General features: G+C 40.6%; 1 protein-coding gene across 3 annotated transcripts in view; it reads left to right on the forward strand.

Annotated features, from left to right (window-relative positions):
- Positions 1-3,084, forward strand: part of PDS5B (PDS5 cohesin associated factor B) — a 265,363-nt gene extending 262,279 nt beyond the window's left edge. The window contains exon 34 of one of the 3 annotated variants that reach the window (XM_074959450.1): positions 638-3,084. In XM_074959450.1, the coding sequence (XP_074815551.1) occupies positions 638-673 (36 nt within the window). In that variant the 3' untranslated portion in view covers positions 674-3,084. The remainder of the gene's footprint in view (positions 1-637) is intronic. The other 2 variants (XM_074959431.1, XM_074959440.1) reach the window with 2 other exon arrangements.
- Positions 3,085-19,799: the final 16,715 nt, after the last annotated feature.

Raw genomic sequence — 19,799 nt, forward strand, 5'->3', positions numbered from 1 at the left:
GTTTAAATTTTAAATAGGTATTTTTAGTTCCTTCAAACTTTAGATTTATTTGTAATTTTCAGAAAATTCAGTCTTTATCTCTTTCCTGCCTATCTTAAGAATTAGTTTTTTGTTTTAAAATTGGAAATGATAGACTAACATTTTTGTATCTAAGCACAGGATTTAATCCCTCCTGTAATTGCAAATCTCAATGTAAACTGGAGAACTGCAAACAATGCCACAATGCTATAGAACAGATGTAATTGCTGAAAAGCACAACTTATAAGAATCAAAACCCAAAATGCAAAGTCTTGCCCCCAAAACTATGTAACTGAATTTACTATTTGGGCCAATTCCAAGAACTGTTCATCTGCAGTTTTTGGTAACTGGTATCTCCCAGAAAGGTGGGTTTTGTTTTGTTTTTTGTAATACTAGAAGGAGACAGACCGAGGGAGCTCCTATAAATTTATCATTTCCTAGGTTATAAAGAACTGTGTAAATTAATTGTCAGTCTCAACATTTTTCCCATAATGGAATACATTTACACATGAACTTTTTCACAATAATGTATGTGCAGCTTTTTTTTCATTTTATAAATACAATTTTTAAATTTAATTATTTATTTATTTTAATCTCTTGACTCTCTCTTCAATAACAGGTACGTCGCAGAACTTCCAAAAGAGAGAGGCGATGAAGAAGCATGTAATTATCCGTGTTCCAAGGTGAAAGCTTTGAAGAATGCTCATAATTTGAAGCTTGAGGCTGAATGAAGCTGTTGGTGCACAAAATGGGGTTGCTGAAGACAAAAACTTACTTTACATTTACTACCCCTACGTTTGCAGTCCCTAGGTCACAAGCTTTAGCCACACACATGTTGATATCATTAACTGTGGATTTTTGTGAAGTGTAATGTGTGCTGCCTTTGTAGACATGAACTAAAGAAGAAACTTGTAAATAGCCCTTTTTTAATGTTTCCGACTTCTGAAGTGCTTGTATAGCTTTTATCAGTGGCTTTAAACTGACAGTGCCCAACTGTTTATTAGATCTGTTGATTTAAAAAAAGAAAAAAGTTTTTGTTAGAATGGATCTCAAGCAATATCTGTCAGTGTTCATATTTGTACTCTCCTTGGCATTTAACTGTGAAAAAAAAATCAGTTGAATAAATAGTGCCATTTTCTTTTGCCACTATTTGTTGAGGGGGGGAAAGAAAACTATTGATCTTTGTTTCTTTTGTATCTAATCTAGAGTTTACTTTTAAGCACCCACCTGTCGTCAAAGTGCTAAATTACTTTCTTTTACCAGTGAACGATGGCCGATAGAATAATACAACAGATTCAAATTGTGAAATAAGTTGTCTGATTCACTTTACGCCTCAGTATTCATGCCAGGCTTTTCTGGACTTCTAGTGGCATTGAAAATTCAGAAAGGATTTAAAATATTTTAATTTTAAAAATGTGTTGTTAAATAATGTACTGAATACCCTATCCATTTTATCTTCCCCTATCAGTTTTTATTAATCTACTGTATCAATAAAATTCTGTAACTGAATGAGTTTTTAATAGTCTAGTATGTTAATGTGTATAGATATTTCCTCCTGAACATTATGTTCACACAGAGCAAATTATTACTACATTATAATATGAAATCTGATATATAAACATTAGTGAAAATACAGTTCTTATTACAATGTAAAGTTAATCACAAAGAAAAAAAATTTTATTGATGCAGTGTGTCTTTATAAAGCTGTTCTTGAGAGCCAAGTGTTTTGTATTTTATAGTGAGTTGCATGTTTATGAAAAATGTGCTGAAAATAGGATGTAATTTTTTTTTGGAAACTCTTACCTAGCAGTAGTATATGGTAGGTTGCCTCATGAGAGCACCTTCTACCAAGAGTTTATTATACTTATTTTTTGTGAGCCAAATTTTTTTTGGTATGAAGAGCTAAATTGTCATTGAATGACCAGCTGTAGGTCTTTGCAGTCAGGTATTCGAGATTTGAATGAAGCTCACTTTTATTTAGTGCTACCTTAGAGTTGTTGAATTTTTGTTTGTTGGGTGTAATCTACAAAGAACAGAGACGAAATATGTAAGGCAGTATCCTGTGTGCAGTTTTACAAACTGTCTTTGAACCAAAATGTATAGGTTATTATTTTATGCTTAGCCAAGCACGTTTTTATAATTTCAGGTGCACTTCTCCCTCTGGTTCCTTGCAGTTGACTGAAAAAGATTAGTTTCTAACTTATTAAATCTTTATCTCATTAAATAATGGAGCATTTTCATATAACCCATCAAAGCATATGTTCTTAAGTTATAATTGCAAGATAGCAGATAGAGCATAGGGATGTGAGAGAGGATGATAGTGTTGAAACATGGTTTTACTGATTTCAAGACTACATCATAAGAACTTTGACTGTTTTCTTTTGACTTTTTCAATTTAAAATTTCTGTTCATTGAAAACTTCATTTTCAAAAAGTAGATTATTCTGCCTCTACTTAAGTTTTTTCCCAGTATTCAACTATTCTAGTTATACCCATGAATAGAGGGGAACTGCTGCCCATAAGGGCAGTTAAAGTTGGTTTAAGTGACTAACTTTGAAATTTTTATTAGCACAACAAACCTAATAGCTTATTTACACTTCAGCAGGGCAAATGCAAGTTTTTTATCCTATAAAATAAAAATTGAAAGTTAACTTTATATTTTCTTCATTGACAGAATTGCACTGAAAACATTTATGGAAGATATGTCTTTAAGTCCATTTTATACAAAATATGAAAAACTGGTGTTGAAACTGCTGCGGGCTGTTGGTTATATGTCCATAAGCATGATTAGATCAAATTTCATTGAATATAGATGCACAACAACTGATCATAAAATATGATTGATGTAAATTTAAACTATAGTTTTGCAATTTAAATGTTTATTTTTTGGGTTATAGTGTGTAATTCATTATTTCTTGGGAAAACAGGTGCAGCAGATATGACATTCTGATATTCAAACCTCTTCTAGGTTCATCCTCATCTCCTCATATAAGTAAAATGAATATTTTATGTACTAATATTGAGATCTGCATACAGTAGCTACAGTAGAGTAAATAATTATGTATAAAAATATAAATTGCTAACATTCAGTTAGCATGTTCTTCTGCAATGATAATGTTCAGTTTATAAAAATGTACTGTATTACATTAAAAAATCAAATTGAACTCACTGTAACAAGGTCCAGTATGAAGTTCTTACAAAATTACAGTGAGTATCTTGTATCCTGCAGCAAATTAAGCTGATCTTCATTACATTTCGTATTCTTGCTGCAGTCCAACAGGAAACTTTCCAAGCTCTTCACTTTACATGTAAAATACATGCAGTGACTGTAACTGTTCTCTAGCTGTTAAAGGTTAATTTACTTTCTGACTCCATAAGCTTGGTTTTTGACACTTCTTCCTTGTTTCCTCCACCACCTCTGAGAATGTGAATATTAAGGGCTCTTCTTATGCTACTCATAAATAGGGAAATATATGAAACTGCTTGCTTGACAGTTGTAGCTGAATAATCTACCCACAAAATTAGATAATCTTTATCTATACATAAATCATAAAATCATAGAAGGCTGGGGGAGGAATCTTCAGAGGTCATCAAGTCTATCCCTGTGGACTGAGGTAGGACCAACCATACCTAGACCATTCCTGACAGGTGCTTGTCTAACCTGATCTTAAACATTTCCAGTAATGGGTATTCCACAAGCTCCTTGGAAACTTATTCCATTACTTAATTATCCTTATAGTTAGAACGTGTTTCATACCTATAATACCTAACCTAAATCTCCTCCCTTGCTGCAGATTAAGCCCATTACTACTTGTGCTACCTTCAGTGGACGTGGAGTTCACATCCTCTTTATAACAGCCCTTAACATATTTGAACACTGGTATCAGGTCTCCCCTCAGTCTTCTATTCTCAAGACTAAACATGCACAGTGTAACCTTTCCTCAGAGGTCAGGTTTTCATATTTGTTGTTCACCTCTGAACTCTCTAATATATTCACACCCTTAGATTGGCGCCCAAAACCGGACAGAATACTCCAACTGAGGCATCACTAGGGCCAAGTAGAGTGAAACAATTACCTCCTGTGTCTTAGGTCATGTCTACAGCACAGTTCCGAGGCTGCAGCATAGATGATTCCTACATCAGTGGAAGGGTTTTATTCTTTCAGTGTCAGTAATCATCCTCTCCAAGAGATTGTAGCCAGGTTGACGGAAAAATTCTGCTGTCAATCTGGTTGTCTCTACAGTGGTGGTACGGGCAATCTAGCTATGTCACATAAGCATGACGTTTTTACTGCCTTGAGCAATATTGCTAGCTTGCTGTAACTTTTAGTTGTAGACCCGGCCTGTTATATGACACTCCTTTTAATATGCTCCAGAATAATATTAGCGTTTTTCATAATTCTGTCATATTGTTGGCTCATATTCAATTTGTGATCCACTATAATCCCCAGAGCCTCTTCTGCAATACTACAGCCTAGCCAGTTATTCCCCATTTTGTAGTTGTGCATTTGATTTTTCCTTCCTAAATGTAGGACTTTGAACTAATTTTTATTGAATTTCATTCTGTTGATTTCAAACCAGTTCTCCAATTTATCAAGGTCTGAATCGTGTCCTTCAAAGTGCTTGCAACCCTTCCCGGTTTGGGGTTATCCTTTCATTTTACAAGCATACTCTCCACTCCATTATACAAGTCATTAAAGAAAATACTGAATAGTACCAGACCCAGGTTAGAACCTTGTAGGACCCCGCTAGATGTGTCCTCCCAGTTTCACAGCAAACCATTGTAACAGTCGTTCAACCAGTTGAACAATGAGTACAATCGTTCAACCAGTTTTGTGGCCCCTTAGAGTAATTTCATCTAGATCACATTTCCCTAGTTTGCTTATGAGAATGTCATGGGGGTCTGTGTCAAAAGTCTTACTAAAATCATAAGAACGGCCATACTGGGTCAGATCAAAGGTCCATCTAGCCCAGTACCATGTCTTCCAACAGTGGCCACTGCCAGGTGCACCATTCCCTTGCCCATTCCCAGCTTCTGGCAAACAGAGTCTAGGGACACCATCCTGGCTAATAGCCATTGATGGACCTATCCTCCATGAATTTATCTAGTTCTTTTTTTGAAGAATAGCAAGATATTTCATGTCTGCAGCCTTCCCCCAATCCACAAGGCCAGTAACCCTATCAAAGAAGGAAATTAGCTTGGTTTGACATGATTTGTTCTTGACAAATCCATGTTGGCTATTACTTATAACAGCTGAGCAGCGAACAGCAGAGAGGCTAACAGAGGGAGTTTGCCTGGGATCTGTCTGAGAGGAGGTACGCTAAGGGCTGCATTAGGGAGGCTGTGTTGGTGAGTATCTGAGTGTCTGTTGTGGGGACAGTTTCACCGTGTGCTTGATTGGTTGTTGGTTTGAAAAGTGTGAATTAGGAGTGCTTTGTTCCAGGTGAGCCTTGAGTGGGCCTGACTGTTATAAAAAGTCAGTCAGCTGCGAACCAGCTGAGTGGCGAACAGCAGAGAAGCTAACAGAGGGAGTTTGCCTGGGAGTTCGCCTGGGGAGAGCCCACTGAGGCTTACATCTTGCCGGTTTCTCTGAGTAGTTACTACAACTCCTGAGGAAGCTCGTAGAAGGAAGGTAATATGGATGGGGAGTGTTCAGCTGTTGTGACCTGCACTGGATGTGCCATGTTTGTCTTTCTTCCACAGGACAGAAGGGACTTTGTCTGTACAAAGTGTAAGCTGGTCTCCATATTGGAAGAGAAGGTTCAAGGTCTGGAGAAACCAGTATCGACCCTGCGTTGCATAAGAGAAACTGAAGATTTCCTGGACAGACATCAGGATATGCTTCTACGGGCACAATGTTCTGAAGATTCAGAGCAGGCTGCGCAGCGGGGACAGGAGGACGGTGAAGAAATTTGGCAGCATGTGACCTCCAGAAGAAAGGGGAGCGTCCATGTACCAGCAGCGCAGATACAAGTAAGCAACCATTTTCATGTTCTCTCCACAGGTACTAATGCGGAGAGTGGACTAGATGATACATCTGAGGAAAGGGAGCAGAAGGAGACTCCGCTGATTGGAAGGCATGAGATGCACTGTCCTAGAGATGGGGGTTCCACAACCACCGCTCCCAAGAGGAGGTGGCGGGTGGTGGTGGTCGGGGACTCTCTCCTCAGCGGGACTGAGTCATCTATCTGCCGCCCCGACTGGGAAAACCGAGACATCTGCTGCTTGCCAGGAGCTAGGATTCATGATGTGACGGAGAGACTGCCGAGGCTCATCAAGCCCTCGGATCGCTACCCCTTCCTGCTTCTCCATGTGGGCACCAATGATACTGCCAAGAATGACCTTGAGCGGATCACTGCAGACTACGTGGCTCTGGGAAGAAGGATAAAGGAGTTTGAGGCGCAAGTGGTGGTCTCATCCATCCTCCCTGTGGAAGGAAAAGGCCTGGGTAGAGACCGTCGAATCGTGGAAGTCAATGAATGGCTACACAGGTGGTGTCGGAGAGAAGGCTTTGGATTCTTTGACCATGGGATGGTGTTCCAAGAAGGAGGAGTGCTAGGCAGAGACGGGCTCCACCTAACGAAGAGAGGGAAGAGCATCTTCGCAAGCAGGCTGGCTAACCTAGTGAGGAGGGCTTTAAACTAGGTTCACCGGCGGAAGGAGACCAAAGCCCTGAGATAAGTGGGGACGTGGGATACTGGGAGGAAGCACGAGCAGGAGAGCGCGAAAGGGCAGGGCTCCTGCCTCACACTAAGAAAGCAGGACAAACAGCAAGTTATCTCAAGTGCCTATACAAAAATGCAAGAAGCCTGGGAAACAAGCAGGGAGAACTGGAAGTCCGGGCACAGTCAAGGAATTATGATGTGATTGGAATAACAGCGACTTGGTGGGATAATTCACGTGACTGAAGTACTGTCATGGATGGATATAAACTGTTCAGGAAGGACAGGCAGGGCAGAAAAGGTGGGGGAGTTGCATTGTATGTAAGAGAGCAGTATAACTGCTCAGAGCTCCGGTATGAAACTGCAGAAAAACCTGAGTGTCTCTGGATTAAGTTTAGAAGCGTGAGCAACAGGGTGATGTCGTGGTGGGAGTCTGCTATTGACCACCGGACCAGGGGGATGAGGTGGACGAGGCGTTCTTTTGGCAACTAACAGAAGTTACTAGATCGCAGGCCCTGGTTCTTACGGGAGACTTCAATCACCCTAAGGTCTGCTGGGAGAGCAATATAGCAGTGTACAGACAATCCAGGAAGTTTTTGGAAAGTGTAGGGGACAATTTCCTGGTGCAAGTGCTGCAGGAACCAACTAGGGGCAGAGCTCTTCTTGACCTGCTGCTCACAAACCGGGAAGAATTAGTAGGGAAAGCAAAAGTGGATGGGAACCTGGGAGGCAGTGACCATGAGATGGTAGAGTTCAGGATCCTGACACAGGGTAGAAAGGAGAGCAGCAGAATACGGACCGTGGACTTCAGAAAAGCAGACTTTGACTCCCTCAGGGAACTGATGGGCAGGATCCCCTGGGAGAATAACATGAGGGGGAAAGGAGTCCAGGAGAGCTGGCTGTATTTTAAAGAATCCTTATTGAGGTTACAGGGACAAACCATCCTGATGTGTAGAAAGACTAATAAATATGGCAGGCGAGCAGCTTGGCTGAACAGTGAAATCCCTGCTGATCTTAAACACAAAAAAGAAGCTTACAAGAAGTGGAAGATTGGACAAATGACCAGGGAAGAGTATAAAAATATTGGTCAGGCATGCAGGAGTGAAATCAGGAAGGCCAAATCACACCTGGAGTTGCAGCTAGCAAGAGATGTTAAGAGAAACAAGAAGGGTTTCTTTAGGTACGTTAGCAACAGGAAGTAAGTCAAGGAAAGCGTGGGCCCCTTACTGAATGAGGGAGGCAACCTAGTGACAGAGGATGTGGAAAAAGCTAATGTACTCAATACTTTTTTCCCCCCTGTTTTCACGAACAAGGTCAGCTCCCAGACTGCTGCACTGGGCAGCACAGCATGGGGAGGAGGTGACCAGCCCTCTGTGAAGAAAGAAGTGGTTTGGGACTACTTAGAAAATCTGGATGAGCACAAGTCCATGGGGCCGGATGCGCTGCATCTGAGAGTGCAGAAGGAGTTGGCGGATGTGATTGCAGAGCCATTGGCCATTATCTTTGAAAACTCATGGCGATCGGGGGAGGTCCCAGACGACTGGAAAAAGGCTAATGTAGTACCCATCTTTAAAAAAGGGAAGGAGGAGGATCAGGGGAACTACAGGCCAGTCAGCCTCACCTCAGTCCCTGGAAAAATCATGGAGCAGGTCCTTAAGGAATCAATTCTGAAGCACTGAGAGGAGAGGAAAGTGATCAGGAAGTGAGCATGGATTCACCAAGGGCAAGTCATGCCTGACTAATCTAATTGCCTTCTGTGACGAGATAACTGGCTCTGTGGATGAGGGGAAAGAGTGGACGCGTTGTTCCTTGACTTTAGCAAAGCTTTTGACACAGTCTCCCACAGTATTCTTGCCAGTAAGTTAAAGTAGTATGGGCTGGATGAATGGACGATAAGGTGGATAGCAAGCTGGCTAGATTGTCAGGCTCAACAGGTAGTGATCAATGGCTCCATGTCTAGTTGGCAGCCGATATCAAGTGGAGTGCCCCAAGAGTCGGTCCTCGGGCCGGTTTTGTTCAATATCTTCATAAATGATCTGGAGGATGGTGTAGATTGCACCCTCAGCAAGTTTGCAGATGACACTCAACTGGGAGGAGAGGTAGATACGCTGGAGGGTAGGGATAGGATACAGAGGACCCTAGACAAATTAGAGGATTGGGCCAAAATAAATCTCATGAGGTTCAACAAGGACAAGTGCAGAGTCCTGCACTTAGGACGGAAGAATCCCATGCACCGCTACAGACTAGGGACCGAATGGCTCGGCAGCAGTTCTGCAGAAAAGGACCTAGGGGTTACAGTGGACGAGAAGCTGGATATGAATCAACAGTGTGCCCTTGTTGCCAAAAAGGCCAGTGGCATTTTGTGATGTATAAGTAGGGGAATTGCCAGCAGATCGAGGGACGTGATCGTTCCCCTCTATTCGACATTGGTGAGGCCTCATCTGGAGTACTGTGTCCAGTTTTGGGCCCCACACTACAAGAAGGATGTGGAAAAATTGGAAAGCGTCCAGCGGAGGGCAACAAAAATGATTAGGAGACTGGAACACGACTTATGAGGAGAGGCTGAGGGAACTGGGATTGTTTAGTCTGCGGAAGAGAAGAATGAGGGGGGATTTGATAGCTGCTTTCAACTACCTGAAAGGGGGTTCCAAAGAGGATGTATCTAGACTGTTCTCAGTGGTAGCAGATGACAGAAGGAGGAGTAATGGTCTCAAGTTGCAGTGGGGGAGGTTTAGGTTGGATATTAGGAAAAACTTTTTCACTAGGAGGGTGGTGAAACACTGGAATGCGTTACCTAGGGAGGTGGTGGAATCTCCTTCCTTAGAAGTCTTTAAGGTCAGGCTTGACAAAGCCCTGGCTGGGATGATTTAGTTGGGGATTGCCCCTGCTTTGAGCAGGGGTTGGACTAGATGACCTCCTGAGGTCCCTTCCAACCCTGATATTCTATGATTTATTACCCTATTAGCCTCTAGGTGTTACAGATTGTTCCAGTATTTTTCCAGATATTGAAATTCTCAACCATAATTGCTAGTGGTTCCAAAATTGCTTCAGGAAGTTCCTTAAGTACCCTAACATGCACAATTGTGAGTCTATGCATGAAGATGGCCTTTGAAAATCTGGCCCTCTTTTTTTCTAAGCTTTCTACATATGAGTTCATATTTAAATCTGCCATTTTACTTTTCATAACAAAATACTGAACCATTTTTCAAGCATATGAATCTTGGTGTTTTGAAGTTTTTCTATTAGTACAAACATTTAAATAATTATTTACAAAAGGAGTCACCAAAGCTGAAGAAATTTCCTTTAAATACTAATGTGTCCTGTTTGTGACTAAAATGCAACAAACTTAGAGGTGAAGTACTTAACACTTGTGTAATATCTTTCATCTGAGGATCTCAAAACAGTTCACAAAGAGGTTGAATTATTATTGCTATTAAGACTTAGGATTTAAATGGCTTTATGGGATAGGTTATCAAAATCTGTCTCCATGAATGCACATTGTAAATGTTAGGGGTCTGATAATGTAAACTCAGATGCATAAATTTTTGAAGGATTGGGATTTAAAATATATACTTGCTTTTTTCAGCAACCAACTCCATTAAAATACTTTGGGTATTATAACACTTGCACACAAGACATGTCTTTAAGAAGTGTGTATACCTAAGTGTGCACAATTGCGAGCCTGTGCATGAATCTGGCCTTTGAAAATCTGGCCATTTGTTTTCAAAGCTTTAGGCAGATTAATTCAACTTCACATCAGTGAGCTGGTAGGTATTGTTAGTATTTTACCCATTTTTCAACTGAGGAAACTGAGGTAGATGTTGAGACACTTGTTCGAGGCAACACCGTGAGTCATGATTAGAATGAGCTCCTGACTACCATCCTGTAGATCTCTCATTATCCCTGTTTTACAAATATGAGGCATCGAGAGGTTCAAATAACTTAAACATGGCCACACATTGAGTCAGCAGCAGAATGAATAGTAGAACTCAGAACTCTTCACCCTCAGTTCCTTGTAGGAGTCAGGCTGGCATTCTCTAATCTCGTTACCCTTAATGGACATCACATGCACAAAGACCTTGTCTACACAAGGAAAATTCTACCTTTAATTTAGGTGCAACTCCCCTCTAGGTAGCAAAGGTGGATGCTATAACGTAGGCAGAGCATGTGTTTATACTGCTGTGTCCAAAGGATTACACAACATGCTGTTAAAAATAACTGCGCTTTTATCTTCAGGAGAGCATCCACTCTTATCATGACCAGTGGAGAATTGCAAATCTGAATGTTACCAATTGTAGGTGCAAGCATAACGAAAACAGTAGAACCCAAACAATTTGTTCTTAAACTTTGATTCAAATCCTACCATCTAAAAGTTCTGACTTCCACCTAATTAGTTCACTAAGTAACATTAACAAATTTGTGAGCAGCAGAGGGTAAATAAATGTGCATTAGTTATTATATAGTAAATATCTCATATAAGTCGCAACTAAAACAAAGCATCTGATGTTGCACTGTAAATCAGTGCCTCACTACAAGTATTCGGTCTTGTTTTTAATAGCACATTCATTTCAATAACTAGCACGTATATTCTTTGGCAGCTGCAATATACTGTCCTTTGTATCTGTATGCTCTGAGGACTAAGGGTGGATTTTTTTCTGAAATAAAAATAGATTTTTCACAAATCCATACTCTGACATTTCAGAAATCCTACAGTACAACTTTGGAATTGATTTTAACATGCATAAAGTACAGTATCTCACAGGTATTTTATTGGGTTACTTTTATTTTCTGATATTTTGTATTAAACTTTAAACGTAGGTAGACACTTTTAAAGAACTGTAGTATTTTGGAAACCTAAGCAGTGTGTTTGAATGCATTTCTTATATTTCTCTGCTTATTCAGACACATAGTCACTGCAGAAAATGTTTTTAAAATGTTCTGTATTTCATAAGCTAGTGTCTTTGGTTCTGCACAAAACTATAGAATATAAAATGCTGGGTACTATAAGGAGAATATGCCAGTATTCCCCCTCACTTTATCCTGTGTGTATAGTAGTAAAGTACACGTTGTTTAACTTAGTCCAGTCCTATTCTCATTACTACAAAGCATGTGGGAACCTAATATAAAAGGAAGCTTCTAGATTAGCAGCTATTTCTATTAGTATTTATCAAGTGCCCAACAGTGTGCTACAGACAGAATAAGATTGGTCCTTGTCCTAAAGAGTTATATTTTAAGTTTCCAGGTGTCTACAGTCCCTGTAGCATATTTGTATTCAGAAAAAATAATATACATGTAAGCTAAAACTATTTGAAAGAACAGAAATGTGGTTTTTTTAAATCTATATTTAATAAAATCATAATATGCTAATTCTAAATAAATTAGTTTCTTATTTTTAAAGCTATTTTTATAGGTGCAATAACATACCTTCTGGGAATAAGATGCCTGCGTTTCTCTGTGCTAGCCTTTGGCCTTCTGCCTACTAGGCCGGATACTGCTCCACTTTTTCCTAAAGCAGCTGCTGACCCTCCGTGTGTAATGGTTGAAAAGAACTGAGAATTGGAGTTGAGAGAATCTTGTCATGCTTCTACTTAGAGTTTCCCTTTGAAATGATTTAGGTGAACTCTAAACACTGGTGTGTGGAGGAGTGTGTGTGGCTGGCAGGGGGAATGGATATTGGTGGAAGGAAGCACTTTGAAAATACTGGAAATTTGAGTTGAGAATAGGGTAATCTACACAGATAAATGGTGGTAGGAGCAAGGAGTAGCAGGACATCAAACTTCAACCAAGATAACTCCTCTGGTCAAGTGGAGATGGGATTGATTGCCACCTTTTATATTAACAGAAGCCTGCAAGGTGGATATCTACATGAGGTAGATAAATCTGTATTATCCCCATTTTGCAGATGGGGAAACACATAGGATAAATGACTTGCCTGGGGAAATTGAGAAAGAAGTGGGAAGGTGGAAGATTACACAAGCAGATACCCACATAGCTGTGAGATATTAGTATCCGAGGTGTGTTAAATCCTCTTTCTTAATTTGTGTTCTCTGTAATCCCCATCTCCTTTTCCTGACTCAAAATGCCAGTTGCAGGGCATTGGGAATCTAACTGAGATAAGAGGTGAAGTACACCAACCAAACCAAGCTGATTAAAGTGAAAAAAATGCCAATGTCCCCATCCCAGAAACTGAACTGTTGTTTCTTCCTTTTTTTCAGATGCCTCCTAGGCAGAAACAAGTAAGGCCAGAAACCAAACTGCTTAGGACAAAGTAGCCACCATCTGAGCAACATATGAAGCAGACATGGCTAAAAGTGAGGACAGAGAGGCCAACATCCCACCCCAGAACATATGCCTTGGGGTTACCTAAGATGATAAAAGGGCACCACAATTGCTTCCGAGGCCCGTGCGAGTACTGAAGCTAACACTAAAGACACCAATCCGTATCACAATGGGGTCCTGACAGTCATGGTGGCACCTGTGCTGCCATCCATTCTGGCCTTCCCCTGTAATTCAACTATAACTATTTGTCAGGCTTCAGTGTCCCGCAACATGAATAACCCCCACTTTGCTCACCAGGAATCCAACTGGCCCTCCTTTCCCTAAGAGATACCCGTTTCCAGTCCCTGCAAAGACACTTAGGAGATATAATGGGATCCCTGGGGTGCAGCCTGGGACTGTGGGACCGCTGTGCCCCCTTAACTCTCCAGCCTGGGCTGTCTCTCACAATGCTTTGCTAGTGACAAACAGAAAACCCCTCCAGGCACTGTGATGACTCAGCACAACGGCATGTGGAGCCCCACACCCAGCTAGGTTGCATGAATGCTCCCAGAGCTACTCATGAGCCTCACAGAGAAAGGCACTAGCCAAATCCTCCCAGCTTTGTACCTCACGAATATACCGTCTTGGTTCACCACTTCATCAGTTGAAAGTGGATATACACCAGCTTTTGTAAACTTGAGCAAGAACCTTTACCAAACACTTCAGCAAACTCACTGGTAAAGATAAACAAATTTATTGACTACAAAAGATTATAAGTGATAGGCAAAAGTCAGTTATCAAAATAAAATAAAATATAAGCATGCAGTCTAAACGCTCAACCTTATTACACTGGGCGACATCTAGATTAAGCAGTTTTTCTCACCTCACTGGATATTGCAGTCCTTAATATACAGATTTGTCCCTTAAACCTGGGCCAGTCTCCTCTGTTGGAGTCTTCAATCTTCTTTTGAGTGTCTTTGTTGCTTGCAGCATAGGTGGGGGCAGACAAAAGGCCAAGCATGGAGCCCTTGTGTTCTGTTTTATATCCTTAGTCCCAGGTGCTTGGCAAACACAAGGCCAGCCATGTCTGGTGGGCATTGCTGAGTCCCTAGGCAAGGTTGAGCAATTTCCCTGGTATGGCCTTTTGCAGGTGAGTCATTGAATTATAGTTCCCTTGCTGGACAATAGCTGTTGATGGGTTGTTCGACACCCACCCAGGCGTTGGTTACTTTCTTTGGCATTGTCTCTAGAGAGCTAGTATCTGGGCGCTTCCAAAACCCACAGCATATTTTAGTGACAATCATACAACACAATTCTCATAACTTCATATGCGTTAATGATATTTCGATAGAACAGTGACTTTCAGCAGATCATAACCTGAGCAGTGCTATGGATGTTTACTGCCTTGAGTGAGGCAGTACCACATTCCATCACTGAAGGAGTAGCATTAAGGAGATGTAAAAGGTTAAAATTCTGTTGTACGTGATGGTGTCATTTAAACAATTCCCTCAGATAGCTCAGTGATGATGCTTTTAGGGGAGCCCCTGGAACCCCTTTATTATTTTTGTTTTAAACTGAAGAATGAGATTGGAAGTCAGGGTTGGAGAAGTAGCGGGAATTGTGTGGGAGGCAGGCAAGGATGGGGAGGAGAAACAGCAGGAGTAATAGGAATCTGTGGGGTAGGAGCTTCAGAGAAGTTGAAGATCAGTTTGCTGGTTCCATAGCTGCATTAGAATGCTTCTGGGGTAGGGGATACAGCTTCCCTTTCATCCAAGTATTCATTTCTGATCCGCCACTCTTAGCATCAGTCAGAATAAAAGGAAAAGTGAGTGTGGTTTAGAGGAAAATACTTGGGAGTTTGATGGATATGTTCAAGTAAAATACCATAACCATATTAATCAGAAATGTGGGTGCAGGTCTGAAGTACCATTGTGGAGCTCTCTGTATGGAGGAATCAGAAATCAGGGTTTGCCTCTCCCAAACATGTTATGTGGTTATTACTGATAGATGCCAGGCTACCAATTCATGCAGCATTTAGCAAGACACAGTACACAGTGTGTTCTGCCAAGAAGAGCTGGGCAACGTTTTTCATCTGACCCTTTTCTTTCCTCCCTGAAAAATGCAGATTCAGGTCAATCAAAACATTGTGTGAATTTGTCAGGTTTAGCTAATTGTTTTGGTTGGAAAAAAAATTGGCAAATGTCAGAATGCTTCATTTCTGGAACCCAGCCCTCCCTTCTCTGGTGAGAACCTAAGCACCAGCCCATGGCAAGTCTGGGGTGGGTTGCACATGTTCTTTCTCTCTCTCCTCTCCCCCTGCCCGAGTTGAAGCTGTTCCACTTTGTATCAATAATTAAATATTGATTGGGCCAGAGAGTGAATACAGAGCCTGGTGGCCACCACTGAAATGCAGCCAGGGAAAGAAGACTCTCCCATCCAAAACTAAAACAATTTGCCATCCTTAGTCTGCAGCTTTCATCTATTAAATGTAAAAGAGATCCTGTGGGTCTTGACATCCTTGCACTTAAGTATTACTTTTTTTTCCCAAACAAATTACTGTATTTTGATCAGAGGGGCAGCTGTGTTAGTCTGTATCCACAAAAACAATGAGGAGTCCGGTGGCACCTTAAAGACTAAGATTTATTTGGGCATAAGCTTTAGTGGGTAAAAAACCCACTTCTTCAGATGCATGGAGTGAAAATTGCAGATATAGGCACAAATATGTATATTAGCACACGAAGAGAAGGGAGTTACCTTACAAGTGGAGAACCAGAGTTGAATTTCAGTGATGAATCAGAAACCAGTTTTTCATTAAAATGTTTTGAGTTTCTAATTTTTATACACACAGAGAGAGAGAGAGAGAGCAGTACTTAACAAATACAATTGGCTTTTATATTGACTGCCAAACTTTAACATAGTATTCTTTCTTTGTGTTCTTTCAGTAAACAGTCTAAAGCAATCGTACTGAAAGATGGCTGGAAGTAAGTTTTTGAAGCCATAAGAGGAAAGAAGAGAGACCACACTGGCAGGCTGCCCCCCCCCCCTTTTTTTTTTTAAACAAAGGAAAACCTTGGAGTTAATTGTACTTTGACACAAATACGCTCATTCCAAAGTGGCAGACTTAGTTTAAATTTATGGTCAGCCATGCAGCAATCTGATTGTCTGGCTCAGATTTTGTTTAGCACATAATACTGATGCCTGCATATGGCTTTGAGAGTGTCCATTTCACATCATTTCAGTATTTTTAGGCATACAAGGCAATAGTTTGTTTATGGAGTTTTGTTCAGTTGTTTTCCTGAGTAACTTAAACATGGTCTACACAAACAGATTTTGTGTGTAAATGTCAGTGTTTACAATTCATTCAGTGTAATTTGAAATAGAGGCATATTAGGAAGCCAAAAATAATTGCATTTTATATGATCCTAAATACTATCAAAACATTATACTGACCCTGTTGTATGGCATAATATGCCATTTATTACTAATGCTGCTGTGCAAACCAAACTTTTAGAAAACTTAGAGCCCCATCTTGTTCTCACTGAAGTCCATGGAACCCAACTTCAGTGAGAGCAGGACTGGGCCTGGACTTGTCTAAATGTTTGGGAGACAACTCCTAAGGGTACTTATTTTCCTCTTGGGATAATGTATGGATTAAGAGACTTTGATCTATAAACCGCATGAACCACTCAGTGTTTCAGCTCTGTTAGAATCAGGTATGAAGAATTTGCTTTTTACAGGATTTGCATTTCTTAATTATTACAGTTTATTATGGATCATGTAATTAGTACTGATTAAATTTTGCGAGTGATTTGTGCTACTCCATTTAGTGTCCATACCTATAAATCCATTAGTTATGTGTATATTAGCTTTGGCATTGTTTCTATTAGAGCAGACATTACTTAGATTAATGTCATCATCATGTACCTGTTGAACCATTTTTGGTCTAGAAAATGAATGTTATCTCCATGAATAACACACATGAGTTGAACAGCAGTGACACAAATTTGATCAGTAGTGATATCTTACATTAAAATAACTAATTTGTTATCCATAATTGGTCTTTGGAGAAAATTGGAGAAAACACAGTATCGGATAACTAATAGAGAAATAAGGGGGTTGCAGATTTGGGGGTTGAGGAAGAAGTGTTTGGTGCCAGAGCACAGTGGATAGTAGGTATATGTATATTTTTTCATAATTTGTTGAAAAGACTAGTTAAAAACTGGAACCAGATCAGACTTAGCTGAGCCAAAAACACCTTGTCAGCTCCAGGCACATCCAATAAGAATCATGATTGCACGACAATGATTTTAATACTTCTGAATTTTAATATTTTAAATTTAAAATGTTGTGACGGTACAAAATCTACATTAAAAAAGAACAAAACAGAACACTCTGGCACTGGTATTTGGTTCATAAGTGCCTTGGGAATACGATAATTTGAGTCTGTTGTTGAGCACCTACATCTCTCCATTAACTCCCCTGGGAGCTGAAAGTATTCAACACCTCGGAGGATCAGGCCAGCACTGGTTACATTACCAATTCTCAGCTACTCCTTGAGCTACAGCAGGGGGAGGCAACCTATGGCACAGGTGCCGAAGGCGGCACACGAGCTGATTTTCAGTGGCACTCTCACTGCCCGGGTCCTGGCCACCGGTCCGGGGGGCTCTGCGTTTTAATTAAATTTTAAATGAAGTTTCTTAAACATTTTAAAAACCTTATGTACTTCACATACAATAATAGTTTAGTTATCTATTATAGACTTATAGAAAGAGACCTTCTAAAAACATTAAAATGTATTACTGACATGCAAAACCTTAAATTAGAGTGAATAAAGGAAGACTCGACACACCACTCCTGAAAGGTTGCCAACCCCTGAGCTACAGTGTAGATAAAAAGAAAAGGAGGACTTGTGGCACCTTAGAGACTAACAAATCTATTTGAGCATAAGCTTTCATGAGCTACAGCTCACTTCGAGCATAAGCTTTCGTGAGCTACAGCTCACTTCATTGGATGAAGTGAGCTGTAGCTCACGAAAGCTTATGCTCAAATAAATTGGTTAGTCTCTAAGGTGCCACAAGTACTCCTTTTCTTTTTGCGGATACAGACTAACACAGCTGCTACTCTGAAACCTGTCATTATGCAAGTGTAGAGAAAGGAAATGATGGAAGAGAAGAAGCTAAGGCTCAAAAGGTTCAGTACTTTCAATAACTTCAGAACTCACTGACATTTCCTCCATCACTATAAAAGTTCTTCATAGGAATTATGTTGATTTTCCTCTTCAAAAAACTAAATTGAATTAATCAATGGGTCCCGTTCCAAGTTAGCAAAATATAGGACAATTTTCTCAGCAATTTTCTTACAAGTAATATGATCATCTCTGAAGGCAGGCTTTTTAAAGAGATCATTCCAGGTTGTAATTGAACAGATCCTCTGTCAATCTAAGTTAGCACAGCTCTGCTGAATTACACTAGCTGAGGCTGTGGCCCAGAGACTCAGGGAAGGTTATTTGTTACAGGATAATGACAAAATTGGTTCTTCTTAGTGACCAGGAGTCTTTGGATAACAATATAGGAAGGTACAATTGGCATAGCATCTTGGATGTGTGCTGTTCCATTAGGAGCTGTATGAATTGCATGGTTTGATTATGCCATTAGCCCAAGTTAGTTTAGTTTGAAGTCAGTTATTCAGTAGCCTGACCTCCATTTCTTGACAAATAACATTCACAAATGTGTATTGTCTTAAGTTTCAGTTCATATTTGTGTAATTCAAAAGTGATAGTTTAAAAGGAGACACACACTTCAGTAGTTGCCTTTCTCCACATTTCTAACTGAATTTGCGTGCATTGCTTCTCTGAAGAAATACTAGAATATTTTTCAAACCATATGTTTACAGTTCAGCAAGATACTTAACCGGCTAGTGTGTGGTTTTTTTTCTGACCTTCAGTGTTTGCACAGTCTCTCTGTGAGTGAAATAAACTTAAAACTCATCCCTTTAGAATTCTGTCTTTTCCATACTGCTGGACAGATGGAAGCTTGAGGACATGTCTGCCTCCAAAGAGGTAATGGACAGCCTCAGTAAATGGTACTGAGGGAGATTCTTCTTGGCACCTTAGCTTTCCAAAGCTGCATTTACCGCATCCTTGCTCTGTCTTCTTTCTCCCTCCAGAATGAGCCCTAGATAGCCCTCCTGTGGCCTCTAAAGAGGTCCTTGACTCTCCAAGTAGGTACAGCTCATTCTCTCTCTCAGCCTGCTTGTCAGCAGAGCTTGTCTTCCACACTGGGAAATTGCCAGTCCTACTTGTGGGGGAGAGCAGGACCTGGCATGGGGAAGGTGGCTCATATGGAAAGAGCTGGCCAGGGCAGACTGCGATTTTCCTGGTATGCAGAGATGGAACCATTCTGGACTCTCTCATGCAGTTGCAAATTCCCCCATTCCTCATGACTAAAGCATCCATAGCAGCCCGAAAATTAACCAGCCACATGTAAACAGCCAACTGGGAACAGGCCAGATTCCTAAGGGTTAAATTTGGATCTGCTAGTCCCATATGTTATAAATTAACACTGTTCTTTCTCACCATTCTCCAAGGTGGCACTAATTTGAAGTTTGTTCATAATGGCTGATTTGCTGCCCTTCATAGTGTCCCGTGGCAGACCTGCCATAGCCATTGTATGGTCAGTGAATGCAGCTAAACAAAGATCTTGCTATGTGTTAATGAAAGACCTGGTGAACTAAACAAAAGTTGCCTCGAAAATTGTAATTGTATGATGTGGTGCATGCATGCCTATAAATGTACTTGTGCATTTTGGGGTGGGCATGTAAAAGCCTTCTGAGTTGCCACCCAGATCCCTTTAAAAACTTAGTT

This window comes from Natator depressus, chromosome 1 (assembly GCF_965152275.1).
Source record: "Natator depressus isolate rNatDep1 chromosome 1, rNatDep2.hap1, whole genome shotgun sequence".
Classification (NCBI taxonomy): domain Eukaryota; kingdom Metazoa; phylum Chordata; order Testudines; family Cheloniidae; genus Natator; species Natator depressus.